A 19,590-nucleotide genomic window follows, 5' to 3' on the forward strand; every position below is an offset into this window, starting at 1 on the left:
GGGACTAGATTAATTGGGAATATCTGGTCAGCATTGACTAGTTGGACCGAAGAATCTTTTCTGTGCTGTATAACTCTATGACTATGTGGTTGAGTAGCATCAGTGGAGAGAAATGGAATTCATGGATAAGATGACATTTCATGAGAACAATATAGAGTATATCAGTTTACTGTCTTGGAACAACTGTTCTGTGTTAGCATCAAAAAAGAAAACTAAATGAAATAGTGTCCCATACCTTGAGAGGCTGTTTCAGGAATGATGACTGTTATGTAGTTTCACACTAGTTTCTTTATATAGAATGATTCTGTTCTGAAGGATCATTAGCCAAAACTTTTCATTGTGGGATTATTGCAAAGGATTCCATTTTGTAGTTGTAATTTATTGAAACAGTGTCAGTGTCCAGATATCAGCGACTGATGCAAATTCTTCCTATTATCTTCTCTGCTTTATAGAGAACAACCTTGGCCCCATTTAATCTCTTAATGTAACTGAAGTTCCATCCCTTGGCCTAATTCCTTGAATACCCTTTGTGTGTTTCAGAACACAAAGACATCACACTACAAGAAAGGTGTAGAATTCAGCATAGTATTTCATACTATGAAGTCCAGCCAGCAATCTATAAAGGTGCTGTATAAATGATTATTTATGTTCACATTTACATAATGCTTGATATCTCTACTTACTTGGTTCTGTATTGTGGATTCTTGGCAAGACACAAACACATCCTATGTCTTGATTTTCCAAGCTCATCGTTATTAGCAGGGCTCTTCTTCTCATTTTGCCAGTCTCTGAAATGTAGAGGATCCTGGTATATTTGGTTCCCAATCTTCGTTATTCTACACCCATAAGTCTGTAATGGAATAAGATCAAATGTATGAACTTCTGTTATTAATTAATCAATTTTGTTACAAATGTTTTGCATATTGTACCTTTAATTTGACATGGTTTCTATTTTTCTATGATGTCACCTGAGTTACTCCTATTTCCTCTGCTGAACTATTTAAACTTTACTTCATCTCTCTTATTTTTACCCAAACTGCTGCTGTTTCTTAGAGTCTTGACAATTTTCTTTATTTTTGAATTTAGTCATTTCTGAATTCTTTGTTAGTCGTTTAAAGCCAACTCCCATCTTAGGTATTTAATTCACTTGGGCACCTTCAAGCTCAGCAAGCTAACTTACATACATATCATTTGGGCACTGTTTGCAGTCTGTTTCAATTGAACATGTCCCAACAGAACACTTGCTTTTTCTCCAAATGAGGTACCTGTGCTCAATGAATCAGAATCCCTGTCTCCCACACTATTGTTTCAGCTATGCATGATTCAGAAACAATACAAAGATTATTGCCTCTGAGGACTTACGATTTAATTTCAATCTGAGCTGCTCAAACCCCCCTAGCAGAACCCCATCCTGTTGTAGCTCTGTCACTGGTTCATGACAGCTTGTCCATCCAGATTCCTGTCACCCATTGGGTGAAAACTTTATTCCATATCTCCGCTTTAAACCTCTTGCCCTTAGCTTAAATCCATGCCCCCTTAGTCATTGATCCTTCCACCAAAGGCAAAAAATTCTTCCTGTCTACTCTCTCTGTGCCACTCATAATTTTCTACATCTTAGTCATGTTTCCCGTTCCCCACCCGCCCCGTCACTCTCCTCTGCTCCAAGGCAATCAACTCCAGTCCATACAATCTCCGTTCATAATGAAAATTGTCCAGCCCAGGCCACATCCCAGTAAACATCCTCTGAACTTTGTCCATTGCGATCATATCTTTCCTATCATGTGGGTTCCAGAACCACACTCATGATACTATAGATGTGGCTTAACCAACTTTCTTTTACCATATTTTCAGTATAATCTCCCTGATCTTCAACTTTATGTCTCAGCTAATAAAGTCTGGAATCTATATGTCGTCTTAACCATTTTATCTGACCTACTACCTTAAGGTACTGGTGGACATGCACACCAAGGTCCTCCTTATTCTCTGTGCTTCTCAGCATTCTATCATTTGTCTTGAGTTACCTTGTTTGTCCTGCCCAAATGTATCACCTCACATTCGAATTGCATTTCTCACTAATCAACCCATCTGTGTCCTCCTATAACCTAAAATCATTCTTCTAACTGCTTACCACCCCACCAATCTTTGAATGCTTTACAAAATTACTGATCAGCCCTCCTTCATTGAAATCTAATTAGTTTGTTTCTCCCATGAAAAGCAAGAACCCCAACACCAATCCCTATGAAACCGCACTGTGCATGAGGATTCCAGTCATGTAAACACCCCTCTGCCTCTTGCCACTCAGACAATTTTGGATCTAATTAGCTAAATTTCCTTGGATCTTATGTCCTCTTAGCCTTGTTATCAGTTTCCCAGTGGGACATTGTCAAAGGCCTTGCTGAAGTCCAAGTAGACCACGTCAACTGCATTGCCCTCGTCTATACACCTGGTCAGCTCTTACAAAACTTCTGTCAGATTGATCAGGCATTGACTTTGCCCTAACAAAACCATACTGACTGTTCTTGAATAATTTCTGCCTCTCCACGTATAGATTAATTCTGTTCTTTAGAAATTCTTCCAATAGTTTCCTCGCCACTGTGGTTAGATTGACTATGTGTATTTTCCTGTTTTATATGTTGTTCCCTTCTTCAGTAATGGTACCACATTGGCTGTCCTCCATTCTTTTGGCACCTCTGCTGTGCCAGAGAGGAATTGAAAATTATTGCCAGTGCCCCTGATATTTTCTCCCTTATCTCACTCAACAGCTTGGAATACATTTCACCTGGCCATGAAGGCTTATTTACTTTTAAGCCTGCCAGACCAGTTACGATCTCTCTGTTTATGCCAACTTATTTCACCATATTGCAGTCCTTTTCCTTGTTTTCGATACTTACATCATCCCTATCACTAGTGAACACTGACACACAGTTTATTTAGAACCCTACCTATGTCCTCTGGTTGCATGCACAAATTATTGATTTATTGCAGTGGTGGCAGGACTAACATATGAGGAGAGATTTAGTCAGGTAAGATTGTATTGACTGGAGTTGAGAAGAATGAGGGGGTTTAATCTTATTGAAACCTGTCAAATTCTAACAGGACTAAACAGGTTAGCTGTAGGAAGGATGGTGGGGAAGTCCAGGACCAGGGGTCACAGTTTAAGGATTGGGGTGGGTAGGGGGGTAGGATGGAAATGAGACATTTCTTCACCCAGAGAGTGGTGAGTGTGTGGAAATCACTACCACAGAAAGTGGTTGAGGCTAAAACATTGTGTTTTCAAGACGGAGGTAGATATAGCTTGTGCGGCAAACGAAATGAAGGACTGGGTTGAGGGAGCAGAGATATGATTAGTATACTGAGTTCAATGATCAATCATGATCATATTGAATGGTGGAGCAAGTCCTAGGGGTTGCATGGATTACTCCTGCTCCTATCTTTTGTGTTTCTATGTTTCTGTTACCACTGTGGTCCTCTATCGGCCCTATTCTTTTTCCCAGTTATCCCTTAACAAACTTGTAAAGTAATTTTGGATTTTCCTTTGGTTTTTCCATGTGTTCTTTTTGCCTTGCTAATTTCCTGTTTCTAGGAAGTTTAAGTTTTAAGTTTCCTGTTGCACATTCTGCACTCTTCTCGGTCCTCTGTTGTTATGAGCACTTGCTATCTGCCATAAGCCTCTCTTTTTGTCTTTCTCTAATCCTATATATCCCTTGATATCCAGCATTCCCTGGATTTGTTGGTCCCACTCTTTATTGGGACATGGTGGCCCTGTACTCAATGACACCATATCCCCCATCTTTTAATTTGCATCGTCAACTCATCTGACTTGGTTGTCAAAATCCTTGCATTAAATTAAATACTCTCCAACCTTGCCAAACAACCTTCTCCAACAGAAGTAGCAAACTTCCCCGCACGTATACTGTTCCTATTCTGGTTCAGGTACAACCCTTCCACTGTGGTCCAACTGCACCCAACAATGGTACCATTGTCCCAGAAATCTAAAGCCATTCCACCTGCATCATTTCTCCATTTGTCTGGATTAGCTTTGTTTCCCTATACTCATTAACATGTGGCACTGGAAGAAATCTAATCTAGAAGAGATTACAACCTTTTTTTGGTTTATTAAAAATCTACTTCCTAGCTCCCTAAATCTTGCTTGCAGGACTGCATCATTTTTTCTGCCTAAGTCATTGAAACCAATATATTCAAGACCTCTGACTGTTTTCCCTTCCCCTTTCGAATGCTTTGCAGCTATTCAGTGCCCCTGGCACCAGGACACAACATGCCATCCTGAAGTATGTGGCAACTATATAAATGCCTGTCTGTTCCCTTTTACATTTGAGTTCCCTGCCACTATGGCCTGCTATTGTTCTCCTAATTTGCACAGGCCCACCCATGGTGCCATCAAGTTCACTCCCACTGCTTTCCCCTGCACAATCAGCTCCCCCAGCAGTATCCATAATGATATGGGTGTAATGCATTTTTCTCAGTGAGTTATTTCCAGATTTTCACTATGCATTGTAATGAAAGTTAAGGTGAAATGGAACACAAAGAAAACATGCGTATTTGCAGTTATAAGTTTATTGAATTGATGTGATAGATAAACTGCACTGACCAGAATTGGGAGAGGAAGAAAGAAAATTGGTGAAACTTCAGCTGCAGAGAAGTCTTTAATCTATTTCACAAGGAGCTTGTGAATTTTTCCTCCAGTATTTAGGATGCATTTGGTAAATCTTGTGAGCTTAACTGTCATTTTTTATAACAGTAAAGCGAATTGAAATATAGGAATTGGACAAAGTTGTTCTCTCAGTCAGTTGTATATTGGGGAATTAAGCTGACACAAAAAGTTGTGTGGTCATTTTTAAGCACTTGCATGATGTGAGAAAAAGTATTTGTCGGCCCAACCATTCTTAGCTGTTTCATCAATTTCACCTTCTCTACATAATGAGGATAGATTGAGGATGTTCTCTGATGATTGCATGCTGTTCAGTGCCATTCGTGATTCCTCCTATACTGTAGTCCAAGTCCAAATGCAGCAAGACCTGGTCAGAATGAAAACTTAGCCTGAAAAGTGGCAACTAACATTTGTAAAACACAAATGGCAGGCAATCACCATCCCCAATAAGACACAATCTAACCGTTGGTGCTTGACATTCAGTGATGTTACCTGCATCCAATATCTACAAGAACGCAAGTCAGATTTGTCCTAGAACATTTCCCCTTGTCTAGATGAGTCCAGCTGCTAAAGCACTCAAGAACCGTGACATCAGCCAGGACAAAACAGCATACCTGATTGGCATCACATCCACAAATGCCCATTCCCTTCACCTTTAATGCTTAGTTGCAGCAGTGTATACCAATTACAAAATGCCCTGCAGAAATTCACCAAAGCTTCTTGCACCTTCTAAACTCATCACCACTTCCATTTAGAAGGATAAAGGCAGCAGAGGCATGGGAACATCACCACCTGCAAGTTCCCTTTCAAGCCACTCACCAGCCTGCATTGGAAATGTTTCACTGTTCCTTCAGCTTTGGGTCAAAATCCTGGAATTTGCTCCCTTATGGTACAGTGGTGTAGTAAGAGCACATAGACTGCAGTGGTTCAAGAAGGGCAGCTCGCCACCACCTTCTCAAATGCAACTAGCGATGGGCAATAAGTGCTGGCTAGCCAGTGACACTGACATCCCATGAGCCTTTTTGTTTGAAAAAAAATCCCATGAGTGAAAAATAAAAATAAATTTGGTGTAAAACTATCTCAATCTACAGAGATAGTTCTTCTAAACTTGGCAAAAACATACGAAAAAGACATGAACATTGTAGTCTTTCAGCTAAGTCTGCAGTATATAATGTCTAGCTATTTGTCTCTGATGTAATATAGCTGTAAGCTTTTCTTTTGCAGACTAATGTGGTGCAGCCACATGAGCATGCTAATTAAACAGAATAAAATAAGTATGTTTCATGACTTAATCATCTTTTGAGAATTCACCTCTGGTTTGTTTAAATGTTTGTGGGGAATTATCTTGAAAATCATAATGACTAATATGAATAAGGAAAACACATGAAATCAAATCAGAGAGAATATTACTTAACCTTAGGATTCTTTGCTTCTGTATTTGGTTTATCCGAACCATCAACAATTAACAGAATAGGGAATGCAATGGAGCAAGTTAACAAAAGACTCAGTACAATTACCCATCTGTTGCATTAGCTGGCTGCTTCGGTGAACAGATGGTTGCTTGAAGAACAACTTCTAGTTTTAGCTCCCAAAGATTCAAGATCTGAATTATTACCCATGCAGATTAGTGGGTGAAAATTAACATTTTGACTTGTGCAGTCCAACATAGCTGCATCAACATGCTGGATTAATTCAACAACTGTTCTCTTCAAGAGGCTGTAAAGGCATCTGGACTGGCACAGTGATGAATAAAAAGGTGACAGATGGAGTACAAGCTATGGAAATTTGTAAATATCTACTTTCGGAAGAACAAAAAACAGCATTTTTTAAAATGGTGATGAATGTGTAAATGCTTGGCTTCAGGAGGACTCTTGGACTTGACTCAAAAAAAATGTTACTATGCAGGTACAGCAAACAATTGAGAAGGCAGATATGGTATTTCAACTGTTGTTGTAAGGGGATTGTAAGTCATTGATATACTGTAGATTGTCAACAACTGAGGCCCAAGGACTGAGACATACCAACCAGAGAAAGACTCTTTATCTCAGCTGTCTGCTTTTTGTTGGCTCGTCAATCCTTTCTTTTTCCAAGTTTAATACATTACTCCTAACCTAGTATGATCTAACCTCATGTATTAACTCTTTGTGTGTCACTTTGTCAAATGCACCTTGGGAGTTTAGATACACTATTATCCATTATCCATTTTGCCTGATAGATCTTTGAAGAACTCGAGAAAATTAGTTAAACCATAATTTACCCTTCATACCTTGCTGCCTGTGATGGATTGCATTTTGTCATTCCATTTGTTCCATTACTATTTCCTTCACAATTGTTTCTAACAATTTTCCAACCACAGATGTTAAACTAACTGGTCTCTAATTTTCTACATTCTGCCTCCCTCCTGTTTGAATAGTGGTGTTACATTAGCATTTTTCCAATCCACTGGAACCTTTTCAGTATGAAGGAATTTTAGAATATGATAACTGATGCATTCACTATTGGATTTGCCAGTTCGTTTAAAACTGTAGGATTTAGGTCATTAGGCCATTGGGCCTTTCATCCTAATCGTTTGCTGTGAACTTTTTCCCCAAGTGATGGTGATTGTTTTAAGTTTCTTCTTTTCTATAACCTTTATATTACTTAGGATCATAGCATCCCTATAGTGTGGAAGCAGGCCATTCAGTCCATCGAGCACACACTAGTCAGAGGAATAGAATGACAATTTATCTAAATGGAAAGAAATTTCAAAGTGCTTTGAAATTTCAAAGGGATCTGGGTGTCCCCATGCATTACAGAAAACTACTTTGCTTGTACAGCAGGTAAGAAGGAAGGCAAATGAACTTTGCACATTAATACTTCATTACTTAAGTAATAAAAGTAAGGAAGTGTTGTTGCAGTTGCACAAGGCATTAGTGAAACCACATTTGGAGTATTGTGCACAATTTTAGGCCCTTTACATGAGGACAGATTAGATATGCTGGAAGCAGTTCAGAGGAAGTTGACTGGAAAGATTCCAGAGATGAGTAGTTTGTCTTGTCCAGAGAGGTTGAGCAGTTCAGCCCTACACTCTCCAGAGTTTAGAAGAAGTAGCATAAGTCTAATTGAGGTATTTAAGATGCTCAAGGAAATTGACAAAGTCGATGTAGAGAAGATGTTTTCATATGTGGGGCAACCTAGAACGTTTTTGGGTTTCAGTGGTGTGGACATCTAGTATTTGAATTGTCATTCAGAACACTGAGCAAAAGACTGCTTTTCTAAGAAAATGAGCTTCCTGGTGAGATATTTGTTGCTTATTGTTGACTTGAGCTTTTATCACTTAAAGCTTGGAGGTCACAGGTCTGAAACACACAGCAGTTCAGAAGAAAAGATCCATTCCAGTAGGAGTACCGTTTCACAGCTTTAAAGTAATCAAAGCCTTGCGTTTATTTCTTAGCAATCTGTGAGATAAGTCAGTGCAATAGCTGGACGACTGTTTTGATGAGATCTTTCTAAATTATCCAAAATATATGCAGTGTTTTGTTTTTCTTTTATGTCCAAATTGGGTTCCAACAATGCTACAGCAGAAGAAACTGAGGGAAGGTCTTGTAGTGCAGTGAGTAACAATTCCGTGTCAAAGCTAGAAACTCCACATTTGGGTCCTGCTCCTGGACCAGATGATGAATGCATTCAAAATGTGGCCCAAATGGGTTGATTATCAATTGGTAAATTCTTCCAACATGCAGAATGTGATAAGGACTGATAAGAGTGAGAGTATCTCCTGATCAGCCATGCCTGTTGAAAAATCACACCTCTTAAGCTGCAGTCCCTGGCAGCAGGCGAGCAACTTGTTTCTCTTTGTGTGGGACAATAATTAAGATCATAAGAACAAGTAATGGCGTAACTTTGGATTTTACTTCTCCTGTCTGTTCTTCAATCTCTTGTCACTAAAAGAATCAAGAGATATGGGGGAAAGGTGATGTCGGGGTATTGAGCTCAATGATGAGCCATGATTATAATTATCAAGCACCAAGTTGAGCTGGTTGATGATCTGGGACTGCAGCAGGCAGGGAGGAAACTAACAAGAGAGAAAAAAGTACTCGACCTCATCCTTACTGATCTGCCAGCTGCAAATGCATCTGTCCATGACAATATCAGAAAGACTAACCGCCATACAGTCCTTGAGATGAAGACCCACCTTCATGTTGAGAATACACTCTATCATATTATGTGGCAGTATGACCGTGCTAAATGAGACAGACTTTGAACAGATCTAGCAACTCAAGACTGAACAACTGAGTATCCATGAAACACTGTGGGCCATCAGCAGCAGCAGAATTGTATTCACAACATAATCTGCAACCTCATGGCTTGGCATTTTCTCCCAACATTACTGTCAAGCCACGGGACCAACCCTGGCTCAAAGAAGAGTGCAGGAGGACATTCCAGGAGCAACACTAAGCATCTCTAAAATTGACTTGTCAACCTGGTGAAGCTACCAGACAGGACAGCATGTGTGCAAAGCAGCATAAGCACCTAGTGATATACAGAGCTAAACAATCCTACAATCAGTGGATCAGATCTAAGCTCTGAATCCTGCCACATCCAGTTATGAATGGTAGTGAATAATTTTGCAAATCACTGGAGAAGGGTAGTCTATAAATATCCCATCCTCAATGGTGGAAGAGCCCATCAGTGTAAAAGAAGCATTTGCAGAAGCATTGGCAAAAATCTTCAGCCAGAAGTGCTAAGCAGATGATCCATCTTGACCTCCCCTCGTGTTCCCCAGAATCATAGGTGCCATTCTTCAGCCAATTCTGTTCACTCCACATGATGTCAGGAACCAATTGGCACTATTTGTGGGCGGCACGGTGGCACAGTGGTTAGCACTGCTGCCTCACAGCGCCAGAGACCCGGGTTCAATTCCCGCCTCAGGCGACTGACTGTGTGGAGTTTGCACGTTCTCCCCATGTCTGCGTGGGTTTCCTCCGGGTGCTCCGGTTTCCTCCCACCATCCAAAAACATGTGCAGGGTCAGGTGAATTGGCCATACTAAATTGCCTGTAGTGTTAGGTAAGGGGTAAATGTAGGGGATGGGTGGGTTTCGCTTCGGCAGGTCGGTGTGGACTTGTTGGGCCGAAGGGCCTGTTTCCACACTGTAATCTAATCTAATCTATATACTGTGAAGCCTCTGGGTTCCTCCAACAGTTTGACAGTAGTTTTGAAGACTTGCACTCCAGAACCTGCTACACTCTGAACCAAGTTTATTTCATTATAACTGGCATCTACCCGAAAATGTGGGAAATTACCCATATCTTCGGAATGCGACTTGAGAAAAGTTCTAGGATTTACATATTAATGAATCGAAACCTGCAATCCATTCTAAAGGATGAAAGACTTAATAACCGTCGAGGTTTGTTCAATGTATCATATCAGTTGCATTACACTGTGATCTTGTGCTATAAATTGTGTGTCTTATGATCCTGCCCCACGAGCTATTTGATAAAGGAGCAGTGCTCCGAAAACTAATAGTTCCAAATAAACCTGTTGGGCTATAGCCTGGTGTTGTGTGATATTTAACTTTGTCCACCCCAGTCCAACACCGGCACCTCCTCATCTTAATTATAGACGACAGAACTAAATTCCAGATATGAGTTAAGAGTGACAGCCTTTGACATGAAGGCTGCGTTTGACCAAGTGTGGTGTCAAGGAGGCCAAGCAAAACTGGAATCAATGGGAATCAGTGCGTAAACTCTCCTCTGATTGGAGTCATAGCAGGACATAGGAAGATGGTTGTAGTTGGAGGTGAGTCATCTCAGTTCCAAGACATCTCTGCAGGAGTTCCTCAGTACAGTGTCCTAGGCGCAACCATCTTCAGCTGCTTCATCAATGACCTTGTCTTCGTCATGAGGTCAGAAGTTGGGATGTTCATTGATGATGATGCCATGTTTAGTACAGTTTGCAACTCCTCAGATATTGAAGCCATCATTGTTCAAATGCACCAAGATGTGGTCAATATATAGGCTTGGGCTGACAAGTGGCAATTAACATTAGTGACAATTAGAGACAATCTAACCACCACCCTTGGCATTCAATGGTATTGCCATCACCGAATTCCCCATTATCAACATCTTGGGGATTATCATTGACCTGAAACTCAGCTGGACTTGCCATATAAATGCAGTGGCTACAAGAGCAGGTCAGAAGCTAGGAATACTGCAGTGAGGAGCTCATAACGCCAAAGCCAGCCCACCATCTACAAGGCACAAATCAGGAGTGTGATGGAATACTCACCACTTGCCTGGATGGGTGCAGCTCCAACAAAACTCAAGGAGCTTGATACCATTCAGGACAAAGCAGCCAGCTTGGTTGGCACCACATCCCCAAGCATCAACTGCTTCCACTCAGTCGTAACAGTGTGTACTATCTACAAGATGCACTGCAGAAATTCACCAAAGGTCCTCAGACAGCATCTTCTAAACCCACAACCACTTCCATCTAGAAGGACAAGGGCAGCAGATACATGGGAACACCACTGCCTGCAAGCTCCCCTTCAAACCACTCAAACCACTCTGGACTTGGAAATACATTACTGTTCCTTCACTGTCGTTGGGTCAAAATCCTTTAATTTCCTCCCTTAGAGCTTTCTGGGTCAGCCTGTAGCACATGAACTGCAGCTCATCACTACCTTCTCAAGGGCAACTAGGGACAGACAATAAATGCTAGCCAGCCACCCACATCCCTCGTGGAAAAAAAATGTTTTGCTTTTCAATAAACCTAGACGGCTGCTCGTTATAACATAAGCGTCTTCATCCAGGACGTTGGTAAATGGAAGAATGATCTCAAACTTAATCCCTCATTAAGTATTTGAGATAATCCCTTCCATCCTTTGCTCTGGTCAATATGTGGTCAGATAAATTTTGACCAAGGAACTGGCGAATGGATTGTTTTTGTCATTTGATTCTGTGAGGTTGTGTTTATTACATGGCCTTTTGAGGTTTGTGATGCAGTACCCTGCTGCTTCCTGAATTTTGTGTTTCAGGATGATATGCCATAATATTTATAAAATATAATTTATTTATTTTCTCTTTTTTTTTCTTTGTTCTTCTTTCCACTGGTTAAGTAACAAAATACTTTCCTTCAACCTGGTTAATAGAATCTTGTATTTGGTTCGTGGGGTTGCTCCATCTTGTGCTTCAGGAATCCTCAGGGCTGCCCACTTAGATACCCCAACAAAAATTAAAATACCCGCCTTTTTCAATCATCACTACGAAGTCTTGATTCGTTTTCCTCTTTGTCTTTGCAATTTGCACCTTACTATCTCAGTGTCAACAAAGTGTCTTTGTTCTACTCCGGCATGTTTTATTTCAAATAACCCACACATTTTGACATTTTGGTGTTTAATGTTTCAAATAAAAAAAGAAATAAAGAAGCTAGAAAATAGTAAGGAACGCAGTTCCTGTTAAGACTGAGATATATGCTACAGTTTAAGGAAGCATGTATTTTGGTCATTAGTATTGAATATCACGTCTAACCATTGTGTGAGAAGAAAATGTAATCAAGTCAAGTCAAGAGCATAGAAGGCATTTTAAGGACACGCATTGAAGCTTAATTCAGTGTCAAACATATTACACTAAGTGGTTGAATAAAGAATGTTAAAAAAAAATTAAAGAATATGTGTGAAGAGTGCAAAACTAACACCAGAAAGATGCAACTTGCAAAAAAAAAATCAGAGATTGAAGAATGTGCCCTTTGCTTGGTACAACAATACAGCTGAAGGTGATACCCAGCAGACATGTAAATCACAAACATTTGTGGTGACCTTGGGAGTAGTGATGCTTGAGAATTAATGCTATCAATACAACAGAAACAGGTTGTTCAATCATCTTGAGGGGTTAGTTATATATTTTCTATACATGAGTAAGTATCATGTGTTGCATGAAAATGGGTTGTATTAACAACATTTTTTTATGTCTGTGTACATCATTGCTTACTAATTTGAAATAGAAAATGAGAATCCCAAATGCTTGACCCAAAACATTAACCCTGACTTCTCTCGACAGATGCTACCAGACATACTGAGCTTTTCTAGCAATTTCTGTTTTTGTTTTATCTTATCTATGTATGTCAGGGATTGAGACTTTTTCTGCATCCAGAAACTGTGTCAAAGACAAAATATTTTCTGAGCTTATTTGGATGGATGCAAAAGGAAAATTATTTATTAGCTTTCTGTCAAACTTCTGAATGATTAAGATTTTAAAGCTCTGATCAATCCAGGCTCTTTTGATGCTGGTTTTGTTTGACTTTAAAACGCATTAAATGAGAAATTAGAATGGCTATTTGGAGTTAAAAATTCTCCAAGTGATATCTGCAACAGAACCTACTATACTTAAAACTAAGTGATATTCTCTCTTGAGCTATGAACTGTAAGTCTAATGTTCAGCAGTCTTGGCTGAGCATAGAATTTGGAGAATTACTGTCAGATTTTGGATTCTATCACTGCTCATTCTCCGGGTCTAAGACAAAGTAAACTATGTGTGACAGAAGCACATACAAAGTGATGCTGTCCGAAGAGTAGAAAACCTCTCAAATAATCTTGTCATGTATACTGTCGGAGAGGAAATTCACAAATCTTAGAATCCCTACAGTATGGAAACGGACCACTTGGCCAATTGAGTCCACGCCCACCCTTTGAAGAGCATCCCACCCCATCCCTACAACTCTGCATTTCCCATGGCTAATCCACATAAAATACACATCCCTGGACAATATGGGCAATTTAGCATGGCCAATTCACCTAACCTGCACTGTGGGAGGAAACCGGAGCACCCAGAGGAAACCCAACCATACATGGTGAGAATATGTAAACTCCATACACACAGTCACCTGAGAGTGGAATGGAACCCGGGTCTCCTGGTGCTGTGAGGTAGCAGTGCTAACCACTGAGCAACCATGCCACCCAGATTGTGAAGGTGATAACAGAGTTTTAGAAATTTGTTATCAGAAAGACTTCTTCTCAAAGAACAGTGAAGAGGTAATAGACATCTGACTAATTGATCAGTTGGATAAATGTTTGTGCTTTCATTTGCCTGGCTATGGATCAAGAACCAGGAGGCTAACAAACTCATCAAGCTGATTGGACAACTTGGTTCCAATGATTCTCTGTTATCTTGGTTCCAATGATTCTCAAGCATCACTACTGCCAGGGTTGCCCAAAAGTTAATGGTCTAGTCACGGTACATAAAGCTTGTGATTTACCTATCCGATGGGATAACATTAATAGCAAACACTGTCCAAGTTCATCTACTTAACAAGACGTCTATTTATTATAAATAAGTGCATTCTAATCACAAGTAAGCAGCTATGTGTTATCAATATATGGCACTGCTAGTTAAAATTCTAAACTGATCTACAGGCAAACTAAAGAAATTGCTTTTATAAATGAAAGGAGAAAATAAACTGTGTAATACAGTCCAATATTACCAGTCCACAGGGTTTGCTGAGGTGGTCTGTTCTAGCTTGTCAGAAAGCTTTATTTTTCAATCTCCTTTCTCCTGGCTTTTTCACTTCAGGCGCAGGGTGGTTGGTCACCAACTGCAAAGTCTCTCAGTTACTGGTTAATGGCAACAGCTTACAGCAGCTGATGGAGAAAATAACAAGCTTTCTTCCAGCATCAAGTATTTTTACTGTAGAGAGATAGTGACACCCATATAACGTGCCCTTCCAGCAGTCTGAAAGTTTTGTGCTATATTGTTTGCCCACCCAGGTCTCAATCAGAAATTTATCAAAAGGCTGATGATGTTTGGCGTCCGTGACTGGTCACAATTGCACAAACCAATTAGCCACTTGCTGCCAACCAAATCTTATGCTGCTAACACACAACCCTGGGGCTGTGCTGTCAGAATATTTTCCCCTGTTACTTTGACAAACAGCAGTGCAACAACCAAATTTAATTAACTTGTTTTTTAAAAGCCCAGCAAATCCTTATACAGTCCTTGTTTTTTTTTGAACAAATCTTTTTTCCAATGTTGTCCACAATTAATAATAACAGATGAAAAGCTGTTTCAAAAAAGTGTGTTTCATTATAAGGTATGTGACACACATATAGAATATTATTCACTTGCTTTGGATGAGTGCAGTTGGAACAACAGTCCAAAAGCTTGAAACCATCCAAGACAAAGCATCTTGTTTGATTGGCATCTTATCCGTAATCTTGAACATGAACTCCATTCACCACCAGTGCACAACATAAGCAGTGTGTACTGTTTACAAGATGAATGCAGTAACTTACTATGGCTCCTCCAATAGCACATTAAAAGTGACTTGTAAGTTCTGGAAAGATGATGGCAGCAGGTGAATGCAAGATTACCTCCTGGCCAAATTCCATCGTGACTTAGAATTATATTGCCATTTCTCCACTCTGCTCTAAAATTTTGGAACTTTCTTCTAAATAGCACTACTCCCTACTTCCAGAGACTGCAGCAGTTCAGAAAGGCAGTTCACCTTCTGTACAGCAATTAAGGATGGGCAATAATTGCCATCGTAGCACCCACATTCCATGAATGGATAAAGAAAAGGCATCAACCAGTGGACCTTGTGCAAAGTCTCACACACAGGAGTGTGAGAATGGCCAAAGTATTCTGGTTTCTTTAATGTGATTAAAGGATTAAAAAGTCCATCCTCTAGGTTGAAATAGAATGGAGATAGGGCAAGTAAAGAAACAAAAAAAAACTAAGGATTTGCCTAGAGCCGCCAGTGTGCCAGTTTCTGAATTCATCCTGCCCTTGTGATCTAATCACACTTTCCACTGTAATGCATATACAGTGCTGGTTTGAATAAAACATGTAACTCGTATTGTCTGTTATTTGGCAGCAACTTCCATAGATATGTTACAGGTGGCTAATCATGACAGATGGTGGCGGGCATAAATGACACAGACTGGGGCATGCAATGTTTGTTTATGAATCACAGTCATTATGATATAGAAGGGCATCATTTGGCTGATCAAGTGCTTGCTAGCTCTCTGTCCCGTATTCCAGTCAACAGAGACGATGTGACAGTATAATGTACCATTGATAAAATGCAATGCAGCAAATTGCCATACCTATTAAGACAGTACCTTCAAATCTCATGACCCTTTTCACTCAAAAGAACAAGGTATGGGAACATCATCACCTGTTTCCTTTCAAGCCACACACCACCTTCAGTTTGAGCTATTGTATTTCTGAAAGTTGGATTAAAATCCTCTCATGCCAGCAGCCCCGAGCGGAATGCAAGAGACCAGCGGCCCAGAGCAGCGCAGTTCAGCTGCCGTGTGCCCAGTACGACGATGGCTCCTGGTTGGGAACTGGTGGAGCTACATCAGACCACAAGGATGCCTTCATAGAGTGTTATGTCTATTCTTTTAGCTTTATTTCTTATTTTGCTAACTTATGTATATTTGTAATGTAGGGTAACTTATTTTCTTTATTTTCTCACTGTTTTTGTACCTAAGATCGCACCACATGTTGGCGACATTGTACACTTTTTAGTGTACTACTGTTTTTCTGTAATTTGAGTACACCTGACAATAAATCTAATTCTAAAAATCCTGGTGCTCTCGAACAGCACTGTGGGTGTACTGCACCAAATGGACTGCAGTGGTTTAAGAAGAACCTGACTCACTATTCTTTCAGCTCTCTTCACTCCCTGACCCTCAACAGTCTTATAAAATCTTTTCCTGTTCTTCTCTATTACAAATCTAAACTTTCTGACAAGATGATCTTTCTTCATCCAACTGGCACACCACAACTGGCACACCAGATCCTCTTTACAAAATCAACTATAAGGACATATTGGTCAAAGAAGTTGACCTGGACTCACTTTGGAAATTTTTCCCCTTCTTTTCCTTTTGCTTTTAACATTTTCCCCTTCAAAAATCAGGTAATTCAACAGCTCAATTTTGCCACATCTCTGTCATTTTTCTGCAGCTTTACTTTCCAACCTCTCTGTCTGTCTTTGTCTTTCACTGTTGGAGGGCAGTAAAATATCCCCAACAGTGTAATATTTTTACTGCTCCTCAGCTTTAACTCAAAATGAATCCTGTCCTTCATCCAAAAACATGCTCTCTTTCCAACACTTCCGTGATCTCCCTTTTCTTGCCTATCTTTGCACACTTTATATTCACGAAACTTTAGTACCCAATTCTTACCATTTTAAGCATGTTTTTCCCACTGCAGCATATTCCCAAATCGCTATTTGTGCTTTTAGCTCACAAACCTTATTCACCACATTTCGTGCAAGCATACAATATTTTCCATATGGTGAAAGATTTATGTGCTTGTATGTACATGTACTCATCTGTGCATTCCAAATCCACTTTGAGTGGAACAGAAGAGCAAGTGTTGATTGTTAACTATGTTTGATGAAGTGACTTATTCATCTCACATTCCTGATGAAGGGCTTTTGCCCGAAACATCGATTCTTCTGCTTGTTGGATGATGCCTGACCTGCTGTGCTTTTCCAGCACCACACTCTCAACTCTAATCTTCAGCATCTGCAGTCATCGATGTTTGACTTACTTATCTGTCAACTCAATATTGAACATTGTCTTTTTCCTGCATTAGAAGAACTTGGGTTAGATGCATTATTTCGGTCTTGAAGTAGTTGCTTGTTTATACAATTTGAATTGTCTCTATTTCCTTATGCTGTGAGGAGTACAGTTTCTCTGTGGATTGATTTGAGGATATCCTGTTTGTTGGTCGTGCCTTTGATTAAATTTTTTATTATGATGCACGTGCGCATACGCACACAATTGGATATACAGTGTTTTGCTGTCAGCCATTTGAATTCTGTTAACAGGTCAGACATCCAGATAAAACATACTAGCAAAGATGTTAATGGGATCACTATGTATGTGGTAGTGTTCAGGACTGAAGCAATCATTTAATTTAAATGTCTACTGTCAGATGAATTCTTGAACATAAATAATTCTGATGGAGAGGAAAGGAGGATTAAGGATTTCTTTGAGATGAATGTTTTGATGATAAGTTCAAGACTAATTTTTTCCAGGATCATGATTTCTTGATTGTCCTTTATTTAAAATATTTACGTTGCACTTTTGCAATGTTCATGCACTTTGAAGCACAACTTGTATCAGATGGAATGGACAAAGGATGAATCACTCAGCAATCCTTTTTAGTCCATAGTGAACATTAAATCACAGCTGTAGACCATTCTCATAGTTGGCAATAGTTGGTTATGCAAATATGCAATGGCATACATATCTTTTATGCAGATTAATGGCTTTGTAAGACTGAGAAAAAAACACAAAATTGTTATTCCAAGTGAAATTTTTGGTGGATTTCCAATGTTTGACTTTTTTGCTTGTCTAAGTGAAGGTTAACTGAACATTATAGTAACATTTTGGCTAGCTTTTGGTATCTCATCTAAATGAACATTCTACACATATACATTTAGACTAAGCACTGGCAGTTTGTTTATAAATCCAGGTAATGGGCAAAAGAGGGAACGGTATGTTCCACTTGTGCACATCCGTGCATATTTTTCAGTAGAGATCATTGGAATATTTCTCTTTGCCAAGGCACGTTTAGGTCAGTTATGGTTACCCATTGTTTGACTGATTGAGGACAAATAACATTTGAACAAGGGCAACGATGTACATATGTTTAGCCTCTTTTCAAAGGTGTAAGATATTGCAAAACACTTCACAATTACATAATTCACCAAAATTAGATACAAAGCCAAAGTAGATGAAGCTTGGTACATAACATCTTCGTTAAAGATTTTTGACATTTGTGTGAGAAATGGAGATTTAGGAAGAGAGTTAAGAAGCTAATTGTTAAGTGGCTGAAATTCCAGTACTATCATAAAGGAAATAGGTGATGTGTAAAAGACCCGAGTTGGAGGACTGCAGATTTTTTTGGAACTTTGTCAGTCAAGGTACAGATGTAGGGGAAAAGTAGAGCCAAGAATAATAAAATAAATAGGCAATGAAATGATTTTAAATTGAAGGAATGGGAGCCAGTTTGTAAGTGAGTACAGAGTGATGGATGAATGGGACTTAAAACAGACTGAGTTCAAATTAGATATTTAGTATCATGTTTGGTCCTTGAGCAGCAAGGCGAAGTTGCTTGCAAGTCAAGTTGCAATGAGCAGTAATTCATAACTTCTGAGTCTAGGACTTGTACATAATCAAGCTGTCTTCATTAAAGTCCTAAGGAACTATTGCTTTGGAAGTGGTGCCTACTTGTGCATAAGGGAGGAAGATTGAGTTCCTCTTTGCCCATTCAGGTGGATATAAATGTTCAGGTACCATAATTCTAAGAGTTTCTTGGTATATCGTTATGATGTCTCTCTCAAAGAACATCACAAAGTAGGATGAAATGAGCATTCATTTCATTCATGTAACTTGCTATGAGCTAATCAACTGTCTACAAAACAAATATTTGCTTTCAGAAAAATTTGTTTTTGTGAAGAACTTTACAAAATCTTGTGGCTGCAAGAGTTGCTCCTTTTTTTTTGAGGTATTTTAGGCGTTGGAGGTGATTTCCTCAAAATCCAGGAGCAGCAATTACTGATTTATATGTTGTTGCACTGTTTTGGAACTTTGGGGGAAAAAAGGTGAAAACAATGGAACTTTTAAAAAAGGCAATGACCACATGGTCAGTGAGGGAGAGAGAGAAAGTAACCTACACTGCTGACTGACACAGCAATGAATCTGCAGTTACACCTTTACTATTTGAGTTCAAATATCTCTGGGTGTCAGAGTGTGTCTAGGAAAAATGAACAAACCCCAAAATTCACAGCTGACCTTGGAAGAACCTGTGTGGGAGAGCTCACAGCATAGGAACAGTTAATTGCGTAGATTTTAAGTCTGCAGTAGTGAATAGAATGGCTTCTTTCTTGATTTTTGTTAAATTGAGATCTGTCTCTTCATTAAATTTT

General features: G+C 39.5%; 1 protein-coding gene across 5 annotated transcripts in view; it reads left to right on the forward strand.

Moving 5' to 3' along the window:
• Positions 1–19,590, forward strand: part of rasal2 (RAS protein activator like 2) — a 415,750-nt gene that overhangs the window by 59,533 nt on the left and 336,627 nt on the right. The window contains exon 2 of one of the 5 annotated variants that reach the window (XM_043699987.1): positions 541–624. The exons of the other annotated variants lie outside the window; for them this stretch is intronic. Within the exon in view, the coding sequence (XP_043555922.1) occupies positions 541–624 (84 nt within the window). The remainder of the gene's footprint in view (positions 1–540; positions 625–19,590) is intronic. 5 annotated transcript variants of the gene reach the window in all.

This window comes from Chiloscyllium plagiosum, chromosome 11, assembly GCF_004010195.1.
Source record: "Chiloscyllium plagiosum isolate BGI_BamShark_2017 chromosome 11, ASM401019v2, whole genome shotgun sequence".
NCBI lineage: Eukaryota > Metazoa > Chordata > Chondrichthyes > Orectolobiformes > Hemiscylliidae > Chiloscyllium > Chiloscyllium plagiosum.